Here is a 26,314-nt window from a genome sequence, read left to right as displayed (position 1 = left end):
CAGGTTTTGGGCTTAAGTTTCTGCCTCGGGGATTTTCATTTTAATTCTCCTGTAGTCCTCAGGACTCTCAACTATACAGCAACTGAAACTTCTAGGTTAATGGCGAAAAGATTCTCCCCTGTTTAGGGACAACACCCAGAGAGGTTCAACAGAGTTAATGAACAGGAGAAAGGGAAGGAGGGAGATAGAGATGAGCAGGAGAGAAAAAGGGGACCAGAGGAGAAGAGACAGATCTAACGCAGCTGTCTGTTCCCAGAGTGTTCTCCGTATCTCAGACACCTACAAGGATTCACAGAATTGGATTGGGAAGAGAAGGGGAAAGGAGGAAATAGAGGTGTTCTGAGGTAGAAAAAAGAGAGTCAAGATTGGGAGAGAATAATCTTCGGTTTAAAGATAGGGCTTCTCTTTTTTTTTTTTTTGGTAAGGTTATAGTGTAGTGAAAATGAAAATGAAGAGTAGTAGAGGAGTACTAGAGGACTTTAAAAGAAATAAGAGAAAAAGAAAAATAGAAAATAAAAGAGAAAACGGAAAGAAAAAAAAGAAAAAAGAAAAAAAAGAACAAGAAAAAAAACAAAAAAAAAAACAAAAAAAAAGAAAGAAAGAAAAAAATTTTTTTTTCCCCTAATTAAAAAATCGTAAAAATCTATGAAAATGAAAGTTAAGGAGTAATGGGGGAGTAATAGGGAATTTTAAAGGAAAATAAAAGAGAAAAAATAAAAAAGAAAAAATATAAAAAGAAAAAAATTTTTTTTTTTATTAACCAAACTGATCACATGGATCACAACCTTCTCTAACTCAATGAAACTACAAGCCATGCCATGTGGGGCCACCCAAGATAGACAGGTCATGGTGGAGAATCTGACAAAACAAGGCCCAGTGGAGAACAGAATGGCAAACCACTTCAGCATTCTTGCCTTGAGAATCCCATGAACAGTATGAAAAGGCAAAAAGATATGACACTGAAAGATGAACTCCCCAAGTCAGTAGGTGCCCAATATGCTACTGGAGAAGTGCAGAGAAATAGCTCCAGAAAAAAGAGGCTGAACCAGAAAGAAAACAACACCCAGTTGTGGATGGAAGTGGAAGACTGGTGATGGAAGTAAAGCCTGAAGCTGTAAAGAACAATATTGCATACAAACCTGGAATGTTAGGTCCATGTATCAAGGTAAATTAGAAATGGTCAAACAGGAGATGGCAAGAGTGAACATTGACATTTTAGGAATCAGTGAATTAAAATGGGCTGGAATGGGCGAATTTAATTCAGAAGACCACTATATCTACTACAGTGGGAAAGAATTCCTTAGAAGAAATGGAATAGCCCACATAGTCAACATGAGTCTGAAATGTAGTACTTGCGTGCAATCTCAAAAACAACAGAATGGTCTCTGTTTGTTTCCAAGGCAAACCATTCAACATCACAGTAATCCAAGTCTATTCCCCAACCACTATTGCTGAAGAAGCTGAAGTTGAACAGTCCTATGATGACCTACAAGACCTTCTAGAACTAACACCAAAAGAAACATGTCCTTTTCATCATAGGGGACTGGAATGCAAAAGTAGGAAGTCAAGAGATACCTGGGGTAACAGGCATGTTTGGCCTTGGTGAACAAAATGAAGCAAGGCAAAGGCTAACAGATTTTCCCAAGAGAACACACTGGTCACAGCAAACACTCTCTTCCAACAACACAAGAGAAGACTCTACACATGGACATCACCAGATGGTCAATACCAAAATCAGGTTGATTATATTCTTTGCAGCCAAAGATGGAGAAGCTCTATACAGTCAGCAAAAACAAGACCAGGAGCTGACTGTGGCGCAGATCATGAACTCTTCATTGCCAAATTCAGACTTAAATTGAAGAAAGTAGGGAAAACCACTAGACCATTCAGGTATGACCTAAATCAAATCCCTTATGATTACACAGTGGAAGTGACAAATAGATTCAAGGGATTAGATCTGATAGACAGAATGCCTGAAGAACTATGGATGGGGATTCGTAACATTGAACAGAGGTGGTGATCAAAACTATCTCAAAGAAAAACAAATGCAAAAAGGCAAAATGGTTGCCTAAGGAGGCCTTACAAACAGCTATGAAAAGAAGAGAAGCAAAAGGCAAAGGAGAAAAGAAAAGATATATCCATCTAAATGCAGAGTTCCAAAGAATAGCAAGGAGAGATAAGAAAGCCTTCCTAAGTGAACAATGCAATGAAGTAGAGGAAAACAACAGAATGGGAAAGACTAGAGATCTCTTCAAGAAAATTAGATACACCAAGGGAACATTTCATGCAAAGATGAGCACAATAAAGGATAGGTATGGATCTAACAGAAGAGGAAGATATTAAGAAGAGGTGACAATAATACACAGAAGAACTATACAAAAAAGATCTTAAAAACCCAGATAATCATGATGGTGTGATCACTCACCTAGAGACAGACATCCTGGAGTGCAAAGTCAAGTGGGTCTTAAGAAACATCACTATAAACAAAGTAAGTGGAGGTGATGGAATTCCATCTTAACTATTTCAAAACCTAAAAGGTGATGGTGTGAAAGTGCTGCACTCAATATGCCAGCAAATTCAGAAAACTCAGCACTGACCACAGGACTAGAAAAGGTCAGTTTTAATTCCAATCCCAAAGAAAGGCAGTGCCAAAGAATGTTCAAACAACCACACAATTGCCCTCATCTCACATGCTAGCAAAGTAATGCTCAAAAGTCCCCAAGCTAGGCTTCAATAGTAAGTGAACCCATGAACTTCCAGAGGTTAACGCTGGATTTAGAAGAGGCAGAGGAATCAAAGATGAAATTGCCAACATCTGTTGGATCATAGAAAAAGCAAGAGAATTCCAGAAAAACATCTACTTCTTCTTCATTGACTATGCTAAAGCCTTTGACTATGTAGATCACAACAAAGTGTGGAAAATTCTTCAAGAGATTGGAATATCAGACTACCTCCTGAGAAATCTGTATACAGGTCAAGAAGCAATAGTTAGAACTGGACATGGAACAATGGACTGGGTCCAAATTGGAAAGGAATATGTCAAGGCTGTATATTGTCACCTTGCTTATTTAACTTGTATGTAGAGTACATCAGGCAAAATGCCAGGCTGAATGAAGCACAAGCTGGAATCAAGATTGCCGGGAGAAATATCACCAACCTCAGATGTGCAGATGTCACCACTCTGCAGAAAGTGAAGAGGAAATATCCACTGTACTTTATAATGTCTCCAATAAAGCAATCAGTTCAATATATTTTTGAGTCACTCAATGTATTTTAATATTTTTTCCATGCCTGCCTCCTTACAACATTGTAAGACTCTTCAGGGTAGAAGCTGGATTGTCCCATCTTTGGGATGCCCAGCATTACACCTAATGGATAAAAGTTGTGTAAAATATTTGATCAGTGAGTAGTGAGTAAGGGGATGAATGGATCTGGTACCATTTTCTTCCTCTAAACCAAACACAAGATTTTTCAAAATGCCACATCTTCTCAGCTATGATCTGAGATGGAGTGGGCATGCTTACACCTGCACGTCTTAACCTGATGATATGCTTTCAAGAGACCACCCATCTGCATGGAACACAAACACAAATAAAGGCTTGAGGTTTAGTGCACCACAACTCCTAAAGCGGGAAGCACAGGAAATCACTTGAGATTTAAGAAACAGAAAGAATGGGAGTTAAAAGAAAGCAGAATAACTCAGAGATAAATGGATTTGCCTTGGATCAAAAAAAAAAAAAAAAGCACATAAGAAGTTTGCCCAATTGAACTTTTTCCTATTGAACTGGACCTTTCCTTAGTCCATTCCAGGCCCCTCTTCACACCCAGTGGCCTTATATGAATCTGCTGGTCCCATCACTAGCAATAGCGGTTTTCCTCATAGAGCTTCCAGTCAATTTTCTCCGTTTCCAGAAAAATGCCTACTAATATCATTGCAAAAAAAGAAGTGACCAACTTGAGCTTGTAACTTTCCTCCAGGAGAATCTTTGGTTGAAATAACTTTCCTTTCAACCTCCACCAGGTAGGAGGCAAGTAGACCCAAGGTGACTTACTCTATTTCCAGGAAACAGAGATGCTTATTTTCTTTCCCTCCACAAACATATAGAGGACCTATTTCTGTGTATTGACCAAAGCCTGCTTTCCTTTAGACTTGTAGGTTGGTAAATTAGGTTGGAAAGGTTGGCACATTTTAAAAAGTATGGTTACAATATCCATATTAATAATCAAGTAAATAGAAATAAAAATAATTAAAAAGAAAAGGTAAATTATTTTTACAAAATTGTAATTGCTAACCAGAGTGTAAAAGGGAAGATCACTTGTGAGGTTAAAGATATATTTTCATGGACATTGTACAAGATAGTGTTATCAGTGATTTTAGAAAGAGGATGTGTTAATCGAGATAAAACGTATTTTCAGATAAAAGTTTTGTTCTTTATTCCTAAAAGAATGTGTAAGCAATACTGAAGACAGTGACTGCTTCAGAAAGAAACATATTAAATGTAAACAATGATTCACACAATTACAAAACTGTTAGTCACTCAGTTGTGTCTGACTCTTTGCAACCCCATGGACTGTAGCCTGCCAGGCTCCTCTGTTGATGGGATTTTCCAGGCAAGAATATTGGAGTGGGTTGCCATTCCCTTCTCCAGGGGATCTTTCCAACCCAGGGGTTGACCCCAGGTCTCCTCAATGCAGGCATATTCTTTACCATCTGAGCCACCAGGGAAGCTGCACAATTACAAAGGGAAATAGATTACACTCAAGAATTATGAGAGTATACTAGCAAGATAAGAGAAAATTTGGTTCATCAAAATAGATAATTTTATAAATAGACTACTCATTCACTCACAGATACTTATTCATTGTCAGCTGTGTATCAAAGCCTAAGAAAACATCTAGGGGTACTAAACTTATAGACACAGACCTCAAGGTATAGCCTAGTGGCAAAAGAACACCACTGAGTAACAGTATTACATGGCTAAAAATTACTAAAAGCAGGAATTCAGAGTGTGGCTTCACATCCTCACTGCTGTCACTACACTATGAGAGCTCAGGCAAGTTACTTAACCTCTCTGTGCCTTCATTACCTTCTCTTTAATACAGTAGTTATAACATTACTTTCCTCATAGTGTTGTGAAGACTTGTAAACTGCTTAACCTAAGTATATGCTGCAGCTGCTGCTAAGTCGCTTCAGTCATGTCCGACTCTGTGAGACCCCATAGACGGCAGCCCACCAGGCTCTGCCATCCCTGGGATTCTCCAGGCAAGAACACTGGAGTGGGTTGCCATTTCCCTCTCCAAAGCATGAACGTGAAAAGTGAAAGTGAAGTCACTCAGTCGTGTCTGACTCTTAGCAACCCCATGGACTGCAGCCTACCAGGCTCCTCCATCCACGGGATTTTCCAGGCAAGGATACTGGAGTGGGTTGCCATTGCCTTCTCCAACCTAAGTATATAGCAATAATTTATCAGACCTATGACATAATGAGATCTATTTGCTGTTACGGAGTTATGTGCACTGCACTGCATCTTGGCAGCAAGAATGAGTTGGAAAGTGAGTGCTTCTGTCTCTGTTGTCTCTGTGGTGGAGTCAGGAGATGCTCTTCAGCTTTTGAGGTGCAGCTAAGAGCTTTAGTAGGTGTTTGTTAAGTTGAAGAAAAGAAGAGCATTCCAGTGAAGGAAGAAGCAGGGAGGCAGGCATGGAGACACGAGAGAGGGCTGTGTGTTGGGGATCCACAAGCGCCTTTGTATTGTCAGAGCATGGCCTGAGACAGAGGATGTGGCAGGAGATGAGGCTGGAGAAAGAGGTGGAGGGTAGAATGAGTACGGCCATGGGTGCCTTGCAAAGCGATTCAGCCTATGTGCTATATATATACAAAGGGAGCCAATGCAAAACTCAGAGTAGGACTCAAACAGATTTGTGTACAGAGACATAACAGTAGGAAGATCTATTTAAGAAGGATGGGCTTTTGCGATGACAGCTTAAAGAATGAGGTTCCGATCATGGTGGCAGAAGAGGCATGTATAAGAGATATTTAGAGGTAGTGTAGGTAGGGCTTGGTGGTTGATTAATTGGATATGCAGAGCAGTGGGGCAAGGAGTAAACGCAGATAAAATCCACGTTTTTATTTGACCAGTTGTAGACATAGCAGTACCATTACCAGGAAAAGAAACAAGAGAAGTATTAAGACTTGGACGCAAGATGCTGAATTCTCTTTCAACATATTTCTATCCAGTACCAGGACACTTCTCTCCAGACTAAGAGCTCTTTTTTGTCCTGGTTGACAGATAGAAGACAAGAGATTCATTTGACTTCAGAATCTTCACTTTTGTCTGTTTTGTTTCTCAGCACATTTACCAAGTTATCATAGGCATTAGGTATATTACAATATAAGCATTACTGAAACAGAAAATTTACACAAAAGATTTTCAACAATACCTTCTAACTCTATCCCCTCTATCACAATAACTTATATCCCATTTTATCCTCAAAAAAGCAACAAGAAAGGAGGCTTCCTATGTTTGCTGTTAGGGACCTTTTGTTCTTTACAGACTTATCATGATCTACACCTCCAATGGTAGATTTACACCTGCAATGGACTTCCTGGTGGCTCACAAGGTAAAGTGTCTGCCTATAATGCAGGAGACCCAGGTTCGATCCCTGGGTTGGGAAGATCCCCTGGAGAAGGAAATGGCAACCCACTCCAGCACTCTTGCCTGGAAAATCCCATGGACAGAGGAGCCTGGTAGGCTACAGTCCATGGGGTCGCAAAGAGTTGGACATAATTGAGCGACTTCACTTTTCACACCTCCAATAATTATATCAAAATTGTCAGTCATTCTAGACTCTTGTGTACCACATTCCATCTTATTTCTTAGGATGTGTTTTCCAACATCCTGTAATCAGATATTAAATATCCTAAGTTATATGGATTATATTTATAGATTTCCCAGGTAGAGAAATCTAGGCGCTATAGAGAGAGTCATACACGGAAAACAAACTACGGTTACCAAAAGGGATAGCAGGGTAGAGGGGTGATAAACTAGGAGTTTGGGATTAACATATACACACTACTATATATAAAATAGGTAAACTACAGGACCTACTGTATAACACAGGGAACTATACTCAATATCTTGAAAACCTATAATGGAATGAATCTGAAAAAGACTATAAATTCACATTGCTGTACGTTTGAAACTAACACAACATTATAAATTAACAATATTCAATTAAGAAAAAAAGACCAAAACAAAGAGAGAGGCATAAAAGTTGTAAAATGCAGAGAAAGGAACAATGTACTTAATTAAGTAGAAGAAAAGTCTACCACGAGTTATTCAACTGTAACCAGACTTCTTGCTTAAACCACAAGAAACAGTAGGAAGAACTCATTAAACACTGTGGTTTCCAGTTTGAATACTAGTCCTTTGAAAGTAACAGTGCTAAGTTTCAGGTGCTTATGGCATGTTCAGGTGTCTAATTTTAAAACTCTGGAGCTCAGAAGAGAGATCTGGGCTAGCTGTAGAGAAGGCTGAGGTGCCTGAAGTTATGGATGAGAGACAGAAGAAGAGAGGTCAATTTCAAAGCTCCAGGGAACTCGCATACTTACTGGGTGGATTTGGAAGATAAACCCACAAAGGAAGCTGAAAATGAACATCCAGAGCAGTAGATAAGGAAAGAGTTCAGAGTGATGTCATAGGAACTAAGGGAAGTGATGTTTCAGAAAGCAAGGTTGAACTTCACAGATGGACCAAGTAACATGAATACAGAGAAGGATATATTAATTTCTGTTAAATAAAATTGTTCATATACATACATACTTGTATATGTTAACATACAAAGTTTAATATTTTGCTTGAATATTGGTGTTTTTGTGCTGTTACAGTTTATTTGGAATAGACGGTAAACTCCCCAGAACTGTTGTGGGTCTCGTAAAGGAAATATGCATGGTGTTAATACTTTATATAATTCTTTGTTGATATAGACAAGAATTTAATAATGCACCCATGTATTGGTTTTTTCCCCCAAGTTATTCTAAATTACTTTTCATTTGAGACATTTTATTTACTTATTCACTCATTCTTTTCTCCTCCTTCTTTTGGTACTTAATTATCTAGTCCCTACTATATTTAAGGCAGTAATTCTAGGTTTCAGGGTAGAAACAGGAATAAGACAAGAAAGCTGCCCCAAAGTTTTTACTAACCTTTCTCCCCCTCAAATCTTCCCTTCTTTGAACAGGATATTTTCTTGTTGTTTTGGTCACTTGCTTTCCCAGTAAGTTGTAGTAATTTTTATTGCCATCAACTAAAAAAATAAGTAGGCTGGCCTTATACTCATTCACCAGTATTGGCTGTTTTAATTTCAACAAAAAATAGATATACATTATAACTTTATTGCTATTTGATTTTGCATTTAAAAAAATTCTATCAATATAATTTCCCCCTAGATTTATCATTGTGATTATCTTTTTTCTTATGTAAATTTTATATTTATATTCTTTAGTCACTTATATATTGGGGGTCTCAATATTTCTGCCAACTTGTATGAACTCCTTGTAATAATGTAGTTATTAATCATTTGTCATATTTTCATATTTTTACCATACCTTTATAAAGGCTTATCTCATAACTATGGAAGAGAGGCTTGTAACAGTGTTTTAATCTTGAAAGTCTACCAGCTATACTTATAAAGAATATTCAAGAAAAAATGAATTAAAAGTTGGACAAACTACGCAATCTTATGTAATTTTATATAGTTTTTTTCTAGAGACCTTCTTTACTCAAAGAAGAACAGATTTTAAAATTTATCTATGCTTATTTACTCTTCTGGTGTGCCTTATTAAACTGTTGACTGTTCCCAAACTGAAACATACCATAAACAAGGGTGGTTTGTGGCAATGTGGCTATCAGATAAATTTCATTATATTTTATTCTAATGTTAGTATTCTATAATGTCTAGACTTTTTTCTGAAAGCACCATCTTTCAGAAAAAAAAGCCACATCCAAGTTGTAAAGACTAAATCTTTCAGATTGTGAAACTGATTAACAAGGTTTCATACAGTTCAATTTCATATATAAAACTTGGTTCTTTTTAAATTATGACCAAATGTTTATAGTCTTATAATGGGGCAAAATACTGTTGTTTTTTATTTTCTTCAATGTGTCATCTTTGCCAACAAACAACATAATTACACTAAGCAAAAGAGTAACTCCATTTTGTAAACACACTTAACAGGAATGTGGGAAAATTAAAACATTGTTTGCCTGTTAAAATAAACATGATCAAAAAGATAAGAACTAACAAGTGTTGGTGAAAATGCAGAGAAAACGGGCCGTTTGTGCACTGTTGGTGGGAATGTAAATTGGAGTAGCCACTATGGAAAACAGTATGGAGGATCCTTAAAAAATTAAAAAAAGAACTATCATATGACCTAGCAATTCTACTTGTGGATATTTATCCAAAGGAAATGAAAACAGTAATTTAGAAAGATATATGTACCCCCCAGTTCATTGCAGCATTATTTACAATAGCCAAAGTGTGGGAGCAACCTGTGTCCATTGATGGATGACTGGATAAAGAAAATGTGGTCTATATATGTGTGTGTGTGCATTTAGCCATAGAAAAGAAGGAAATCTTGCCATTTGTGACAACATGGATGGATCTTTAGGGTATGATGCCAAGTGAAATGTCAGACCGAGAAAGATAAATACCACATGATCTCAATTATATGTGGAATCTTAAAAAACATCATTGATGCAGAAAACAGATTGGTAATTGGCAGAGGTGGGGTTAAGCTTGTGGTTAAGGTAGTTATAAAATAAATAAGTTATAGTTATAAAATAAATAAGTAAATAAATAAGTAAATAAACATATTTAAATATTAAATAAGTAAATAAATAAGTCACGGGATATAATAATATAGCATGGTGATTACAGTTAATAATAATGCATTGTATATCTGAAAATTGCTAAGAGAGTAGATCTTAGAAGTTCTCATGACAAGAAAAAACTGGAACTATATATGGTGACAGATTTTAAAGAGACTTATTGTGATGATCAGTTCACAAGATATACAAATATTGAATCACTCTGTTGTATACCTGAAACTAATATAAATGTTATATGTTAATTATATCTCAATAAAAAAGGTTGTTAATAACTGACACAAAAAATTAAGTGGGACAGTTAATTGTTATGTCTAAAATAATCTTTTATTCAAAGTACTTCCCAAATTATTCAGTAGGGAGTAAGAGAAGGAATAATGGAAAAAAAGGTTTAAGTGAATACCGGATTCTACGTTCAGAAGGAAAGACAGAATCAGAAAACTGTATATTTTTGCAACTCTCAACAAAATAACTGATTTAGGCAAGGATCATCAATTAATGCTCAAATCATTGACTGAAAGGATGTTGAGAAACAGGGAACTCATGTGGTCTCAAAGGATCACATCATGGATTATTTATTAAGTAAATAGAAAAAAATACAGTTCAAATGAAACAGCACCTAGGTAGTAGTTTTGCAGAAAATGTTTACCTAGAATCCAATCGTAAGGAACAATCAGAAAAATCCAGAATGTAGGATATTTTATATAATGGCTGGCCTGGGATCTTGAAAGGTAAAATTTAAAGAAAAAAAAGAAAGGCTAAAGAGACATGATAACCAAATGCAATGCATGAACTCTGGGGATTGGATAAAAAGAAAATCTGAATACTGACTCTGTATTATATAGTATGTACTACTGTTAATCTTAGGTATCATATTATATATACATAAGACTATATAGCTACCTGGGGAAATGTCCTAGGAAGATGCATATAGAATATTTAGAGGTAAAGCATCATGATATCAGAGACTTATTTTCAAATGTTTCACACTACACATATGAATTAAAAAAAAAATATATATATATATATATATATTCCCTGGTAATTCAGCGGTAAAGAATCTGCTTGTTAATGCAGGAGGTGCAAGATACACGAGTTTGATCCCTGGGTCAGGAAGATAGACTGGAGAAGGAAATGGCAACCCACTTCAGTTTTCTTGCCTGGAAAACCCCATAGACAGAGGAGCCTGGCAGGCTACAGTCCATGGGGTCGAAAAAAGTCAGACAGGACCTAATGACTGAACAACAACAACATCATATATACATACAAAACTATATTCCTACATAAATATAAAGGATATGTAAGTGTTCATTATACCATTTTTTGAGCTTGTCTATAGATTTGAATATTTTCAAAATAAAGAGTTGGGGGAGGTATGTTTTCTGTTTACGTCAGTGATATTCTAAGCCTGGAGTAGTATGACTCAGTCATATAGTAAGTACACACAAACACACATACTATTTCAACATTTGGTAACTAGTTCATTGCTGATGTGTATCTACATCAGCTAAACAATTCCAGATGTAAAACTGGGGGAAAAAAGAATAGTTTTCAAAGGCTTTGTCTGCTCCAACTATCTGGTGTACACGCAAGTCTTCCTGGCAGTGTGCAGTATTCCCTCCCACTACTCCCAGGAACCCCAGACTGAACTACTCACACTTTCCAAATGAAGCCTTTGTTCATGCTGTTTTCTTGGTCTGAAACACTGTTCCTATTACTTTACTTGTCAAAATCTTACCCAGTCTTTAAGGCTTAATTCAAATTCTTCTTCCTCCACGAAAGACTGACACCTCCTCCTTCCAACTAAAATAAATCACTCCCTGCTCTGTGGTCTCCATACCTCTTTTGAAACACATCCTCATTCCTTTTTGCATTACTGTCATTTATTCCCTGAAGAGGGAGTTTTGTTTAAAGTGTTGCATAGGATAATATCTATATTCCAGAATAATGCTCAAGGCCCCCATGATGTGGTGCCTGCTTCCTTTTGAATCTTAAGTCTTGACACTCCGTCCTATAGACATGATGCCAGAGCTATGCATGTTTAGTCATACAGTCATGTCTGAAGCCCTCCAGGCTTCTCTGTCCATGGGATTTCCCAGGCAAGAATACTGGAGTTGGGGAATGGGGAGAGAGGTGGGAAGGCAGTTTGGGGGAGGAGGGGGCATATGAATACCTATGGCTGATTCATGTTGATGTATGGCAGAAACCATTAAAATATTATAGAATAATTATCCTCCAATTAAAATTAAAAATAATACAGCAGTGGGTTGCCATTTCCTACTCCAGGGGATCTTCCTGACCCAGGGATCAAACCCTCATCTCCTGCATTGGCAGGTAGATTCTTTACCACTGAGCCACCTGAGAAGCCATCAGAGCTATAATATAAGCCAATTTTCCACTAGGGACTCCCGGTCCCTCAATTCCATGGCCTGTCTAGGAGAAAAGTGCTCCCCAGGATACCTATGAATTCCTAAGGTATTCTCATATAACCTGCAATGCTGGTGACTTCTCCAGGCTACCACTTATTTGCTTTCCTTTGCATTTTAATTGATTACAATAATTCAGTCCCTTCTAAGTTTTGGCAAAATAAAACAGAAACTTTCCTGGAAAGCATTCTTGAGTTTGGCTTACTTTTGAAGGAGATGAAGGAGGATTTACATTTTCATGATACTACAAATTCCCTGGAAATTTAAGTATCCACTTTCCTTCTTATTTCTGTCTTATCTTCCCACTTTCCTCTTTCCATCCCTCCCAGAAGTAAAAGTTTGGCACAGCCAACTCCCAGGACTCCTCCCTCAAACAATTAACAAGGGATTAAACAAAACAAAAACAAAACCTTGTAGTTTCTTCCTAAGAGAAATTTTTCAACCAGCTTTTCACATAATTTTTTAAAAATCCATGTAAATCTAATCATGCCATACTATACAGCTTCATACATACACCATAATATTTCACACTTTAATGCTTTTGCGCATTCTGCTCCTTCAGCCTGGAATGTCCTTCCCTCTGTAGTCTACTTGGCAAATTGCACTTCCCCACTCATAACTCTCCCCCAATCTTCTCTAATCCAAAATAGTGGCTTCATCTTCCCTCTTTGGTTTAATCATTGTGCACAATATTTACCTTCACAGGATTGTAGCGATCTATTGTAAGTGTGTCTTCAATGCCAGACTACGGACTCCTTGAGGGTAGACACTGCACCTCACTGACTTTTATACTCCCAGCTTCTATCCCAGAGCCCGATCAATATAATACATGCTAATTAAATATTTTTCAAATGAATAATAAATGAAGAATGGATGAATTTTGCCTAGACCTGAGATTTAAGACTTCTAAGGTATAAAGAAAGACTGTAAAATGTTGGAACCATCATTTGCTTCAGAGAACACCTTCTAATTTGGAGCATTTATAAATTTCAGTGCCAAGGCTTCTTATTATCTGTCCATAGTCTGTTAAATGTCATACTTAGCAAGTATACTTCATTATAGTTCATTTAAAAAATTTCTAATATAGCCTACATTGAAGCAATAAAAAGTGAAAACTTCAGAGGAACTATTTAGAGATAGTTTTTCATAAAACAAATTCCACATAGAATAATAAAACATGTTTAGCTATTATCAAGCATAGGGCAACGAGAAAAACTGCACCACTTACTTGATATTTTTGTTCAAACAATTTAGTTTCTGTTGGGAGAGTATTTAAATTCCAATTCTTTTAACATGAATAAAACAGCATCCACATCTGGAACCCAGACCACATGTGATGGCTTCACAGAGTTTGCCCATTCTTTGTTTTGAAACAATGAGACAGAAAATATAATGTGTTCCTAGGAAGGGAATCACATTTGCAATGAAATTAAAAGAATAAATGGGGTCATTTTATTTTTGTGTGGCATACAGGCTGTTAAATGAAATTAGAAATTGTAATTTAACAGTGACTTCAATCAAGTAGAATTTCAAGCACTGTTCTCTTTGATATGCATTTTGTTTTTGAAAAATGAAAGGCCTAATATGTAAATCAGTAAAAAAAAAAACACCAGCAAAAAAACAAACAAACAAACAAACAAAAAAAACACCAGCATATAATACCTGCATGACCCATTTTCAATTATAGTCCAAATGTGGTTTTTATGATCAAAAGGTAAGTAAGTCCTGAAAATAAAATGTAAAAAGGACAAATCATATACTATTTCCAGCATTTTTCCCTGCCAGCCAGCTCTGGGACCATAAAAGGAGGAGAAACTGCTCTAGTCCACATAGTCTAGGACGCATATCTAGGAAATAGAAAAGTAACATGATCCTGAATGCAAAACAGAAGGATGGCATCTATAAGGCACAACAGTCAGTTCCTTACCTGAATGTTGTACCAGATTAGGAGAATAGGTACTGAGAAATGGGCCAACCAACGAAAGTGAAAGTGAGTTGCTCAGCTGTGTCTGACTCTTTGCCACCGCATGGACTACAGCCCATCATGCCTCTCTGTCCATGGAATTCTCCAGGCAAGATAACTGGAGTGGGTTGCCAGTATTTTCCAGGGGATCTCCCTGACCCAGGGATTGAACCCGGGTCTCCTGAATTGCAGGCAGATTCTTTATCATCTGAGCACCAACAAAACCACACATTAAAAAAGTGAAGGAATGAAAGTAAAATCCATTTTTTTTAAATAAAAAGAAACATAACTTTTAGCCTGAAAAAAGAAATGAACTACTAGTGAATAATTATCTGTCTATGGGCCTTTACATAAAGATGTGTTTCTTCTCCCTCCAAGCAATTAAACATCATAAAATGAGCTAAAGATTTTCAGATTTTAGACTAAGCATAAATTTATTGATAAATAGATTCATTAGCCACATGAAGTGTCTTCAAATAAAATAAAGCTGTAAACTTAAGCATCTGAAGATTTCTTTACATTGATTGATATAACATTTTCCTGGAAACAGGAGGCAAGATAAGAAGTTTTCTGGTTCTAGGATTTGTAATACTTTTTGTAAAACATTAGAGATAACCTGAAAATTTTATTTAATAATGTTGTCTAACCAAAGTGATTGTATGATTAGGTCTAAAGAAATATAAAACAGAAGCTAAGTATTTTTAGTTTGCATAAACTGTTGCTATCTTATTGGAAATACACCTTCTATACTAATATATCATCAAATAATCTTTATATTAAACATTTTTAGGGTTTGATGACACTTTCCAGACATAGAAAATTAAAGGAACTTTCAGTGTCTGAGTGTGATAAAATCACCGATTTTGGAATCCAGGTAAGATAATTATGTTTTGTTGTTGTTGTTGTTAAAGAATTAAGATTGAAAATTAAGTGCAAATTGAATAACCTTTGTGGGTAACAACAGGAAAAAAAAGCGGAATGAAATTAATAATACATATGTGATCTTGCTTGAGCCAGGATCAACTCTGCCTTTAGTCAGGTCTCCACAGCCCGAGGTGATTGAGAGGATTTGCTTTTCTATGTTTTCCTGTCTACTCTCTCCCTTCTAGATGTCAGACTCATAGGATAGACAGGGATAGGTTGACATTTTATTTGGAGAATAATGAACTGCAATGTGGTAAAAGTCTTCTCATATTAATATAATAGAAATGTTCTGTAGAAAGAAATGTTATATCATCTAACCATGAAAATTGGGGGAGGCTGAAAAATTACACCAGGTACTTAACCATTAGGAACTAAGTTATTCAAACATAATTGGTAGTATACTTTGCCAGGATGGAAAGCATGAGATAAGTAATTGGATAAGATATATGATTATATGCTCAAATGGTACTTTAAGAACTCATGAGAAGTAAATTTCCTAGACCTGGTGTTGAGTGATAGATAGAAAGTCATAAAGTAGTTATTGTGAGCAAGCCACACATGCTGTTTATCACAACATTAAGCAACTCAATTTGCTGTTAAAAGAAGACAACTGAAATTATATATCATACTTGTATTGAACTAGGGCAAAATCTGGTTACTGATTAGTAAAATAGTGGCAGACAGCATTTTTAAACAGAACTAATAATCTAGGAATGTGGCAACTGTTAAATGCATTGGAAACCCCATTTAAAGTATCCTGAGAGTTCAGAAACCCCAGTATTTATGAAAATCTGGGATTAAACTCAGAAAAATAATTTAAATACAAACTCTTATTGACAGAAAAGAAGTCATCTCACACATAGAAAGATAATGCAAATATTAGGTGAAAAGTCCACCAGAGCATGGCAGACCTGAAGTTAAGCTGTCTTCCATGAATTTGAAATGAACTTTTCAAGAAGTTCTAACATAACTAATAGGAGAGTGTTAAAACATTATATGAACTGTTGGGCTACAGAGTGCCAGGTCAAATGGTGTTCTAGACTTTAGCATAGAATTTCACCATTCTGAAGCTGAAGGAATCTTATAATCATCTAAACCATCTCTGTAATTTTACAAGTGAGGAAATTAAGGCCCAGAGGGCTTAAACAGTCTAAAGTCCTATGCCATCTCAGCAAACTAATCTAATTTTACAGAAATGAAGAGTAGAAACAGAGAACTGCTGTTCTAAATGGTTGATGGTCAACATAACCTAGTGGGAAAAATTGTTTTCAAATGATTTTCACTGTACTTCATTGTATCAGGACAATGTAATGGTACTGAACAGGAAAATGTAACACTGATAAGTCTCCTTTAAAAAGAAGGGACGGGAAAGAAAAAAAAAAAAGTCTCCTTTAGGAGGCAATAATGTCAAATGATGTGAATTTCTCCCAGTTTCAGATCCTGTTTGCCAAATTTCTATCAGGTTCCTAAGAAATCTACCTAGTAGTATGTTCAACTGTATAAAGAGGTAAAAAGAACAAACACTATTTTTCAAAGCAAAGATCCCAGAGAGGACCAACAACTTGCATAGGGCAAGATTGTAACTCTACAATAACAAAAGGGGTTATAATGCGTGTAACCTACTAGAAGAAAAAGCTAAGCAGTTCCTCTAAGGTTAAACCATGATTTATGTATCGCAGTTCATTTAAGGATTAAACATGAATTTACATAAAACTTTATCCCTAAATATGATCTAGTCAAGCATTCAAAAGGTCTTTAACAAGGCAACAGAATAAAGGTTATTAAAATTAAACAGATATTAACATTTCTAATATTGGATTATATTTCCTTCATGGTGATCAATTACATTTGATCAATAACTACAAATCATTCAGAAGTATTAAAACCCCCTATGGTGATGACACACAAGACCTCTTAATATCCATCACTATTCATTTAAAAGTGCTTCTTGGAATGAAAGAGAGAGATGACCAAAGTTTGAAGCTAAGTATCAGGAAGCCAGTGCTTCCTGCCATGGCCTTTTTATTTTCCCTCTTGGGAGCCTGAAAATCATACTATTTTAAGGTGCTCTGAGATTTTAGATGAAAAAGTTTACCTATATGCTAATTGTATGATCATATAGCTAAGTTTGGTATAGCTTTTAAAAATGTAGTCTTTTATTGATGTATTGATTTCAGTGATCTAAAAGAAAACAAAAGATGGGGAATACAGGAGCATGGACATACAGAATAATTTAATTATCAGTTGTACAAGATTGGCTGTTCAAGTTCATAAAAAAAATTTTTTTTTTCTCTTTCTCATCATCCCTTTTTTTCCCCTCTTCTCCTTGCTTTTGGAGTGTACGTGGTGTCTGTGTATGTGTATGTGTGTCTGTATGCTCACACTGAAATGCTGTAACTTTCAATCTCTTTCTACCTCTTCCAAGGTTTCAAGGTTTACACTAATGGGCATGTGGTAATCTTTCTCCTCTTTCCCTCCTCCAGCCTAATCATTAAGTTCCAAAGAGATGAAACAAAGAGGGAGGAGGAGAAAGTGATACATAAGCCACGTTCACAATTCTTTATCTGGATATGAAACAAACGTGATTAAACTGAGATGTTTAGATTATCCTAAATTTATCAGGAAATTTTTTGTTATTTAGAAGGTAGGGGACTCTCTTTTTGGCATATGACATTGAAAACTACATAATGATTTAATGAGAAAAAGGAGAAGATAAGCATTTTTACCCTGGCTTGGTTTTGCAAGGGTCATGAACATAATAAGAATAAAAAATTACCTCATTTTAGTTTTACTGGAAACCACAGAATATGAAGTTTGAGTATCTGGAGCCTCAGATGTATTAACTTTTTAGGATCTGGTTTTAATTACTTTTCCCAACTTTAGTTTTTTTTTCCTGAGAACATTAGACATTCAATGATCACGTTAAACTAAAATTATTTGGTACTCTTGAAAGACACACTCATTTTGGAAGCAATGTCTGATATAGTCATAGCTGGGCATTTCTCAAGAAACTTTCTTCCTTGAGGATTTTGCAAATTTAAATAACAGACCGCCAAGTTTGGCAAAAGAGTTGGTTTAACTGGGATGTGTGTGTGTGCTCAGTTGCTCAGTCATGTCCGACTCCTTGCAACCCCACGGACTATAGCCCACCAGGCTCCTCTGTCCATGGAATTTTACTGGCAAGAACACTGGAATGGGTTGCCATTTCCTCTTCCAAACCCAGGGATCAAACCCATGTCTCCTGTGTCACCCACATTTGGCAGCAGATTCTTTACCAATAGCACCACCTGGGAAGCCCCTTTAACTGAGATGCTATGGTACAAATATATTAGAAGTTTTGTTCTATTAAGTTGTTTGAATAGAACCAATGGAATAAATAAAATTATTTAGTCAACTGCTTTTTACATTCCCTTAACCTGGTGATGCAGATGGTGAAGAACCTGCCTGCAATTGAAAGTCAGTCAGTCGTGTCTGACTCTTTCCAACCCCATGGACTATACACAGTCCATGGAATTCTCCAGGCCAAGATACTGGAGTGGGTAGCCTTTCCCTTCTATTGGGGATTTTCCCAGCCCAGGGATCAAACTCAGGTCGTCTGCACTGCAGGCGGATTCTTTACCAGCTGAGCCACCAGGGAAGCCCAATTGTTGAGTATATGTGTGTAAATTAAATATATGTATACATCTTAGTAGTTGTTAGATTACATGAATATGTCAATGTGTGTGTATATTTAGTATGCCCAAATTGTGTATAGGGATGCTATAATATTATTTAGTTTAGCCTAATACCAAACAAGATTGCCAGGACAAATATCAATAACCTCAGATATACAGATGACACCACCCTTATGGCAGAAAGCGAAGAAGAACTAAAGAACCTCTTGATGAAAGTGAAAGAGGAGAGTGAAAAAGTGGGCTTAGAACTCAACATTCAGAAAACTAAGAACATGGCATCTGGTCCCATCATTTCATGGCAAATAGATGGGAAAACAGTGGACAGACTTCATTTTGGGGGGCTCCAAATCACTGCAGATGGTGACTACAGCCATGAAATTGAAAGACCCTTGCTCCTTGGAAGAAAAGTTATGACCAACGTAGACAGCATATTAAAAGGCAGAGACATTACTTTGCCAACAAAGGTCCATCTAGTCAAAGCTATGGTTTTTCCAGTAGTCATGTATGGATGTGAGAGTTGGACCATAAAAGAAAGCTGAGCGCAGAAGAATTGATGCTTTTGAACTATAGTGTTGGAAAAGATTCTCAAGAGTCCTTTGGAGTGCAAGGAGATCAAACCAGTCAATCCAAAAGGAAATCAGTCCTGAATATTCATTGGAAGGACTGATGCTGAAGCTGAGACTCCAATACTTTGGCCACCTGATGCGAAGAACTGACTCATTTGAAAAGACCCTGATGTTGGGAAAGATTGAAGATGGGCGGAGAGGGGGATGACAGAGGATAAGATGTTTGGATGGCATCACCAACTCAATGGACATGAGTTTGAGTAAACTCCATGAGCTGGTGATGGAGGCCTCCAGGGAGGCCTGGTGTACTGCAGTCCATGGGGTCGCAAAGAGTCAGACACGACTGAGTGACTGAACTAACAAACTAACTAATACCAAATAAATTGTGGTCAATATTCAAGGTGAATAAAAATTAGTTTGTTAAGGAATTATCTTTTTGATTGCTCTCACCTTCTGAGATGGCCCACATTCTGCCTGTGGAGTGTGTTTCTCTCTAAATAAATGTGTTTCTTACCTATCACTGTCTTTCACTGAATTCTTTCTGCAATGAGACATCAAGAACCTGAGCTTCATTAATTCCTGAGATCAGGTGTGTGATCTTGGTTTAAAGACCATGGTTTCAAGTCCCAACCTGAGTTCCACAGTTTCAGCTGGTGCGTCAGGGTGGACAGTGATAAGGCACTCACTCCCCCAGTTGAGTCCTTCCTCAGGAGCTGCTGCATCCCAGGGTAAGCCTCTTCCCTGGATCAGAGCTAATCCAGTTGCTGGTTGATACTATGAGGCAGAGGCCCAGCCCTCTTGCTTCAATTTAAGTCAACCAGGAACAGTCTGTCCTTCCAGTTCAAACTGAAAGGATGTGAAACATCTGGACATACTGCAGACTATCTCAAGGGTTCACTACATCAATGTGGGAGGTATATTGGAAGTCTTGACTAGACATATTTGTTTCAAAGAATGGGAGATAAATCCTGCAAAGCATCAAAGTTCAGCTAAAAGTATATGTACACACAAAAAAACCTGCATGCAGATGTTTATAGGAGTTTTATTTATAATTGCCAAAATGTGAAAGCATCCAGCATGTCCTTCTATAGGTAAATAGATACATAAACATCCAGACAATGGAACATTATTCAGCAACATAAAGAAAAGAGACACCAAGTCGGGAAAAGACATGGAGGAAGTATAAATGCTATTACTGTCAAAGAAGCCAATCTGAAAAGGCTAAGTACTGTATGATTCCAACTATATGACATTCTGGAAAGGCAAAAGTATGAAGACAGTAAAAAGATCAAAACCTATAGGGGAGGAAGAGATTAATAGGTGGAGCACAGAGGATTTTAAGGGCAGTGAAACTACTCTGTATGATACTATCATGGTGAGTACATGTCATTACACATTTGTCAAAACTAATAGAATGTACAATACCAAGAGGGAACCCTAATGTAAACTATGGACTTTGGGCGATTATGATGTCTTGATACAGGTTTATCAATTGTAACAAACATACCACTCTGGTGGGGCATGTTGATAATAGGGGAGACTACACATGTGTGGGGGTAGGAGATATATGGGGAATTTCTGTAACTTTTGCTTAATTCTGCTGCGAACCTAAAACTCTTCTAAAAAATAAAGTCTATTTTTTTTTTTTAAAAGAATTATCTTTTTGTTTATACTTTAAAAAATTAAGTATCTATGTAAATGGCAAGACTCCTTTTCCTATGGTATGGAGATAGTTTCGAATATGTTCTTAGAAGAAACAATTTAGAAGTTTTTATTCCTGTGAATGAACCAGTGCATTTTGGGGAGCTTGCCAGGTGGCTCAGGAGTAAAGAATCTGCTGTGATGTGCGAGAATGTGGGTTTGATCCCTGGGTGCATTTTTTAGTGGCACCTAAATTATAATTGATTAAACATATGTATATATAAGAGCATTAAGCAATTCTACAACACTACATAATTAATTACTACTATTCTTGAGAATGCTATAAGAGAATATACAAAGTAAAAAGGAAATGGATCATTGTTTTTCATTAGGATTATGATTTTAGACATATTTCCCAACATCCCAGTTAAATTAGTATAATACTAAGGACATTGATGTACACACTTAGGCACTGAGTTAACCCTTTTGCTTTTGGCAATGTGTATGTGCCCTAAGCCCCCAGATGGGTTTTTTTGTTTTTTTTTTTTCATCTTAGTCTGACTCCATTATCTACTTCTGTTACAATCTCATAACACTGTGCATCATGTTCACATACTACAAAGGCAGGCCTCTCTGTTTATGCCCTCTTACTGCCCACCTGTGTATGAGCACAGCTTGTTAAATCTCGGAGGAAGGAGGTCTATAGGGCCAAAATGGACATACGGAACATTCCTTTTTGTACACTAATTTTATATCATGCAACTTTGTTATAATTGCTTATTAGTTCTAGTAGTTGGTATGTTTTTTTGTTTTGGCTTTTTGTTACTTCTTTGTGATTTTCTACCAAACAGTCATACCGTCTGCAAACACAGGCATTTTTTTTTTTCTTCTCTATCTACATACCTTCTATTTCTTTTTCTTACTGAATTAGTTAGGACTTCCAGTGTGATGAAAAATAGGAGTGAAAAGAGAAAACATCCTTGTTTCATTCCTGATCTTATGGGGAAACCACCGGTTTCTTTTCACCAAGTATGATGTTAGCTATAGATTTTTTGTACATGTTCTTTATCATGTTGAAAGAAGTTCCCCTCTATTCATAGTCTTGCTGAGAGTGTTCTTCAGTAATGGGTGTTGGGTTTTGTCAAATACAATCTTTGATATGATCATATAGTTTTTCTTCTTTAGCCCATTGATGTGATGAATTACATTAGCTGATTTTTGAATTTTGAACCAGCCTTGCATATGTCCGAGCATTGTTTCAAAATGGTTACTAAATACTTTATTCCTCCCCTTGAGTCTTTGCTGTGAGAACTTCGAGGCCCTCCTAGAGGGAAAGCTCACGAAAGGCTGTAGGCCCCCTTAAAACTGGCCTGCCAGGAACTTTTCTCTCAGGCTCATCCATTCTCAGTTTCCAGCAATTAGTCAATTACCCTTTCAGAGTTCCTGCTGGTACTGTTCCAGCCACAAGTTTCCCCTCCTAGTAGGCCCGAATTCTCTGTTACTTGCCTGACTCTCCAATTTTGACAGTGGTGTTTTGTTTTATGACCTCAATTATCTGACAGATCTAAGGAGAGCTGCTGATTTTCAGTTTGCTCAGCTTTTTTCTTGTTTTGAGGATGGGAGTGATAAGTTCCAGACTTCCATGACAGACTGGAAACTGGAAGTCTGGAACACGAGTTTTGGATTCCTGGATGTTGGCTGAATCAGTAGCATCCAAACAGGGATGACCAATGTACAGTGGGCTCTGAATCAGATCTTGAGGCCCAGCAATGAAGTTAGGAACTGAAAATCGCTGGAGCCAAGAGCAGAGACCCATAGGTAAGCTGGGCAGGTAGGCGGTCATTGTCAAGCATGGCACCTGTGGCTGTTGTGAACTCTCTGCAGTGTGCCTGGCTGTGCTTATATAGATGGGGCCTGTGGCTGCTCCAAAGTTCAAGTGCTTTCTTTGGTCATGTTCTTCCAGAAAGATCTTCAGTTTCCTTAGTACAACACTAGAATTTTATTTGCAATTACAAAATTGGAGAAAACTTAGATGATTAAGTTCAACTTGAATGAAGAACTCCATGCCCTCATGTAAGACAATAATCTGTCTAATTCAAATTAACTGATTTTATGAAAATGTGACAGTTAGCTCAGTGACTGAACTGAAAACATTTGGACTGGACTTTCTATGTAGTGGACACTGAGATAATCTGTTTTTGAAAAGAGAAATCATTTTAAAATCTTTAAAGAATATTGAGGCTGGGTCTAGTAGAATAAAGAGACTTAGAGAAATCCAATACTACTTAGTCATTGTTAGTTAACATTAATTTAGCATCTGCTACATGCCAGACACTGTTCAAAGTATTTCCCATACAGTAATTACGTACTTTATGAGGTAGGTAATACTTTTGATTCCACTTTACAGATAAGGAGACTGAAGTTCAGAGAGGTTATGAATCTTACCCCAAATAATGAAACAAGCAAGCATGTGAGCTAGGGTATAACATATCTTATTCCAGAGTGACAATTCTTGCCATTATGCTGTGATAAAGGAAGCTACAGAAGGATTCAGTCGAGATACTTAATCCAGCATGGGAATGACAATGAGAGCCTATCTGTTGGAAAATCACTTTAATAAGCAGTATAGAAGATGGATTGAAGATCAGAGGGGAGAAAGAATTGCTATCACCATTAAAGGCAGAAATATGTTGAGAGGTTTTTGTTATAGTCCAGGGGAGAGAAGACGGCAGCTTAAACAGCAACAGAAGAGAATGAAAGACGGCAGCTTAAACAGCAACAGAAGAGAATGAATGAGGGACTATCTGCATAGCAAATCCACAGAATGGTAATGGTTTGGATGGGACAGGGTCAAGCTATGGTTAAGGATGATGGCCATGCTTTTGGATTGAAGACTGGGGGCAGGAGAAGGGGGAGACAGACGATGAGATGGTTGGATGGCATCATCGACTCAATAGACAGAGTTTAAGCAAACTCCCAGAGACAGTGAAGGACAGGGAAGCCTGGCATGCTGCAGTCTGTGAGGTCACAAAGAGTCAGACATGACTGAGCGACTGAACAATAACATTAACAATCATGATTCTGATTTGGCTGCCTGGGAGGTTTGTGGTATCCTCATTTTCAAGCCCTTTTCCATTGCCAAGTCAGGTATCCAGGGCTATGAACTACTAAGTCTGACCCAGCATTTTGGCATTTACTGCTGCACTTTCTTTTCTTGGGAGTGATTTTGTCTGTGCATCCTCTCAGCTCTCGTCATCCTTTACTCTGAAGACAGTCTTAAGCATCCGCTCTCCCACTCTCTTTACCCACAGACTCATGGTGGCTAAGGGAGCTCTGCTGGAGATTGTTTCTGTTTTTACTCTATGTATAGGTAATGTGAGGTAGTCTCTGTGTCCTAGTAATGATGAATGTATGGGTCCTATGTAGTTTTATTTGTCCTCTCAATAGAGTTTATGGCTTTGGGAAGATTCAAATGTAGGTAACTGTCATTGTTCTTCAAACCCAGTCATGGCCTCCTCTTTATTTATTATTATTTTTTTTAATGAAAAAAAGTATCTGTAACAGAGAAGGCTACCTATCTTTTAAAACCCTCTAATCAGAATGCAGTGGGTAGGACTTATATCCACACAAGAGAGGTAAGAGGCATGTGGTAGTGGTTCAGCTTCATCTACTCTCTTGTGTCTTTTCTGTCTAGCTTGTTGTTTATATTCTTCACAAGCTGGTTTACTGGTATCTTGCAAATGGCACCGCTGATGAATTTTAAGAGCCCAGTTAAAGTCTAGGTTAATGTCATATTCTCTGATGATCACAAAGGTATCTGATAACTTTTGGTTTTGGGTAAAAGTGGCAGAGGAGGTGCTAGAACCTTCACATCCCTCATTGTTCTATTAAGGACTGTTCTTTTTTGAGATCCTTAATTTTGCCCTAACTGCTTGGACATTTGAGACAACAAGTTCCTTTTCCCCTTTAATCTTCATTGTGTTTTGACCTCTTTTACCCTGACTTACAAATTTTTGATTTTACTTTTTATTTGACCTTTACTAACGGATTTATCTTGACTTACAAACAGAAAGGGGAGAAGAGAGGAGAGATCAAGGAATAAGGGACAGGGGAAGTGTGGCCATATGGGGCAAATTATAAGCTATTTCATAGCTGGGAGAACAGCAAAGCAAGATCCATGGCTGATCATCTGGCTTTCAGCCTGACCCAGGAATGTTTAGTACATTGAATGGTTATATAGATATGGGTCTGCTCCAGGCTGAGTCCTACTGGAGACTGAGGATTCCGGGTTCTCAGTCCTGTACCCTGGACTACCTGTGCTAGAGAACTGAAACCCTTACAACCAGGGTGGAGCATCTACATGGCTAGTCAGGTTGGAAAGGCCTAGGAGTATTCACCTCATTCCACAACAGTCCTATCTGCGTCTTCCTCCTTAATAATCGCCTATGGCCAGCCTGTTCTGGAAATGTAAGAAAACCTGAATTCTTGTTTTGCCCTAGCAGTCATCCTGGATTCATTCTTGACCTAAAAACAAGAACTGAATGACTCTCCAGTGACTCTTTTCTGATCTTAAACTCTTACTTTGAATTACTAAGCTTTCTGAATAGTTATAAAATGTTGTTTATACCAGACTCTCATCACTCATTCTCATCAGTTCATAGACCTCACCCCCAGTACTAAACCAAAATCAGTTTTAGTGGCCTTTGATACAGAACAACTTACAGTGCCAAAGATGAATTAGATGTGTTGGCTCCACATGGCAACAATGTTTTTTTAAAAAAAAACATTGATTTCTATTTGGTTTCCAAGATTAAACCATTTAAGAATTATCAAAGCATGGGATTTCAATAACTCCACCTCTTCCCCAGGGATACAGTTATGTTTATTGATTGCAGGAAAAGCAACAAACAGAAGATCCATTTCCAAAACGGCCACAATTCTTGGCCTCCGGTGGAGTGGAAGCTCTGAAATCTCCTGCATGTGGGAACATGGGGCATCCAGACGTCTGGACACTTTATCTCTTGGCTATACCACTCAGGAAAATTCTTTATCTTATCTACTAATAAAGGTTATTATTAGGAAGTAACTGACTAAATAGTCTATGATGAAGGTACCAGAAGATCCCAGGTTCAGAATTATTTTACATGGTCTTAGAAGAAGGAACTAAGGAATCCCTCTGGTAGAATTAAGATGGGAGTATCTGAAACCTTATGGAAAAAGCACCTCCCACAAAACC

General features: G+C 37.3%; 1 protein-coding gene across 1 annotated transcript in view; it reads left to right on the top strand.

Moving 5' to 3' along the window:
• Nucleotides 1-26,314, top strand: part of FBXL13 (F-box and leucine rich repeat protein 13) — a 203,791-nt gene that overhangs the window by 152,312 nt on the left and 25,165 nt on the right. The window contains exon 18 of the mRNA XM_043462331.1: nucleotides 15,064-15,147. Coding sequence (XP_043318266.1) covers nucleotides 15,064-15,147 — 84 coding nt within the window. The remainder of the gene's footprint in view (nucleotides 1-15,063; nucleotides 15,148-26,314) is intronic.

Source organism: Cervus canadensis, chromosome 3 (genome assembly GCF_019320065.1).
Source record: "Cervus canadensis isolate Bull #8, Minnesota chromosome 3, ASM1932006v1, whole genome shotgun sequence".
Lineage (NCBI taxonomy): Eukaryota > Metazoa > Chordata > Mammalia > Artiodactyla > Cervidae > Cervus > Cervus canadensis.
Note: the sequence above shows the minus strand (reverse complement) of the source record. Positions and strands in the feature narration are given on the sequence as shown.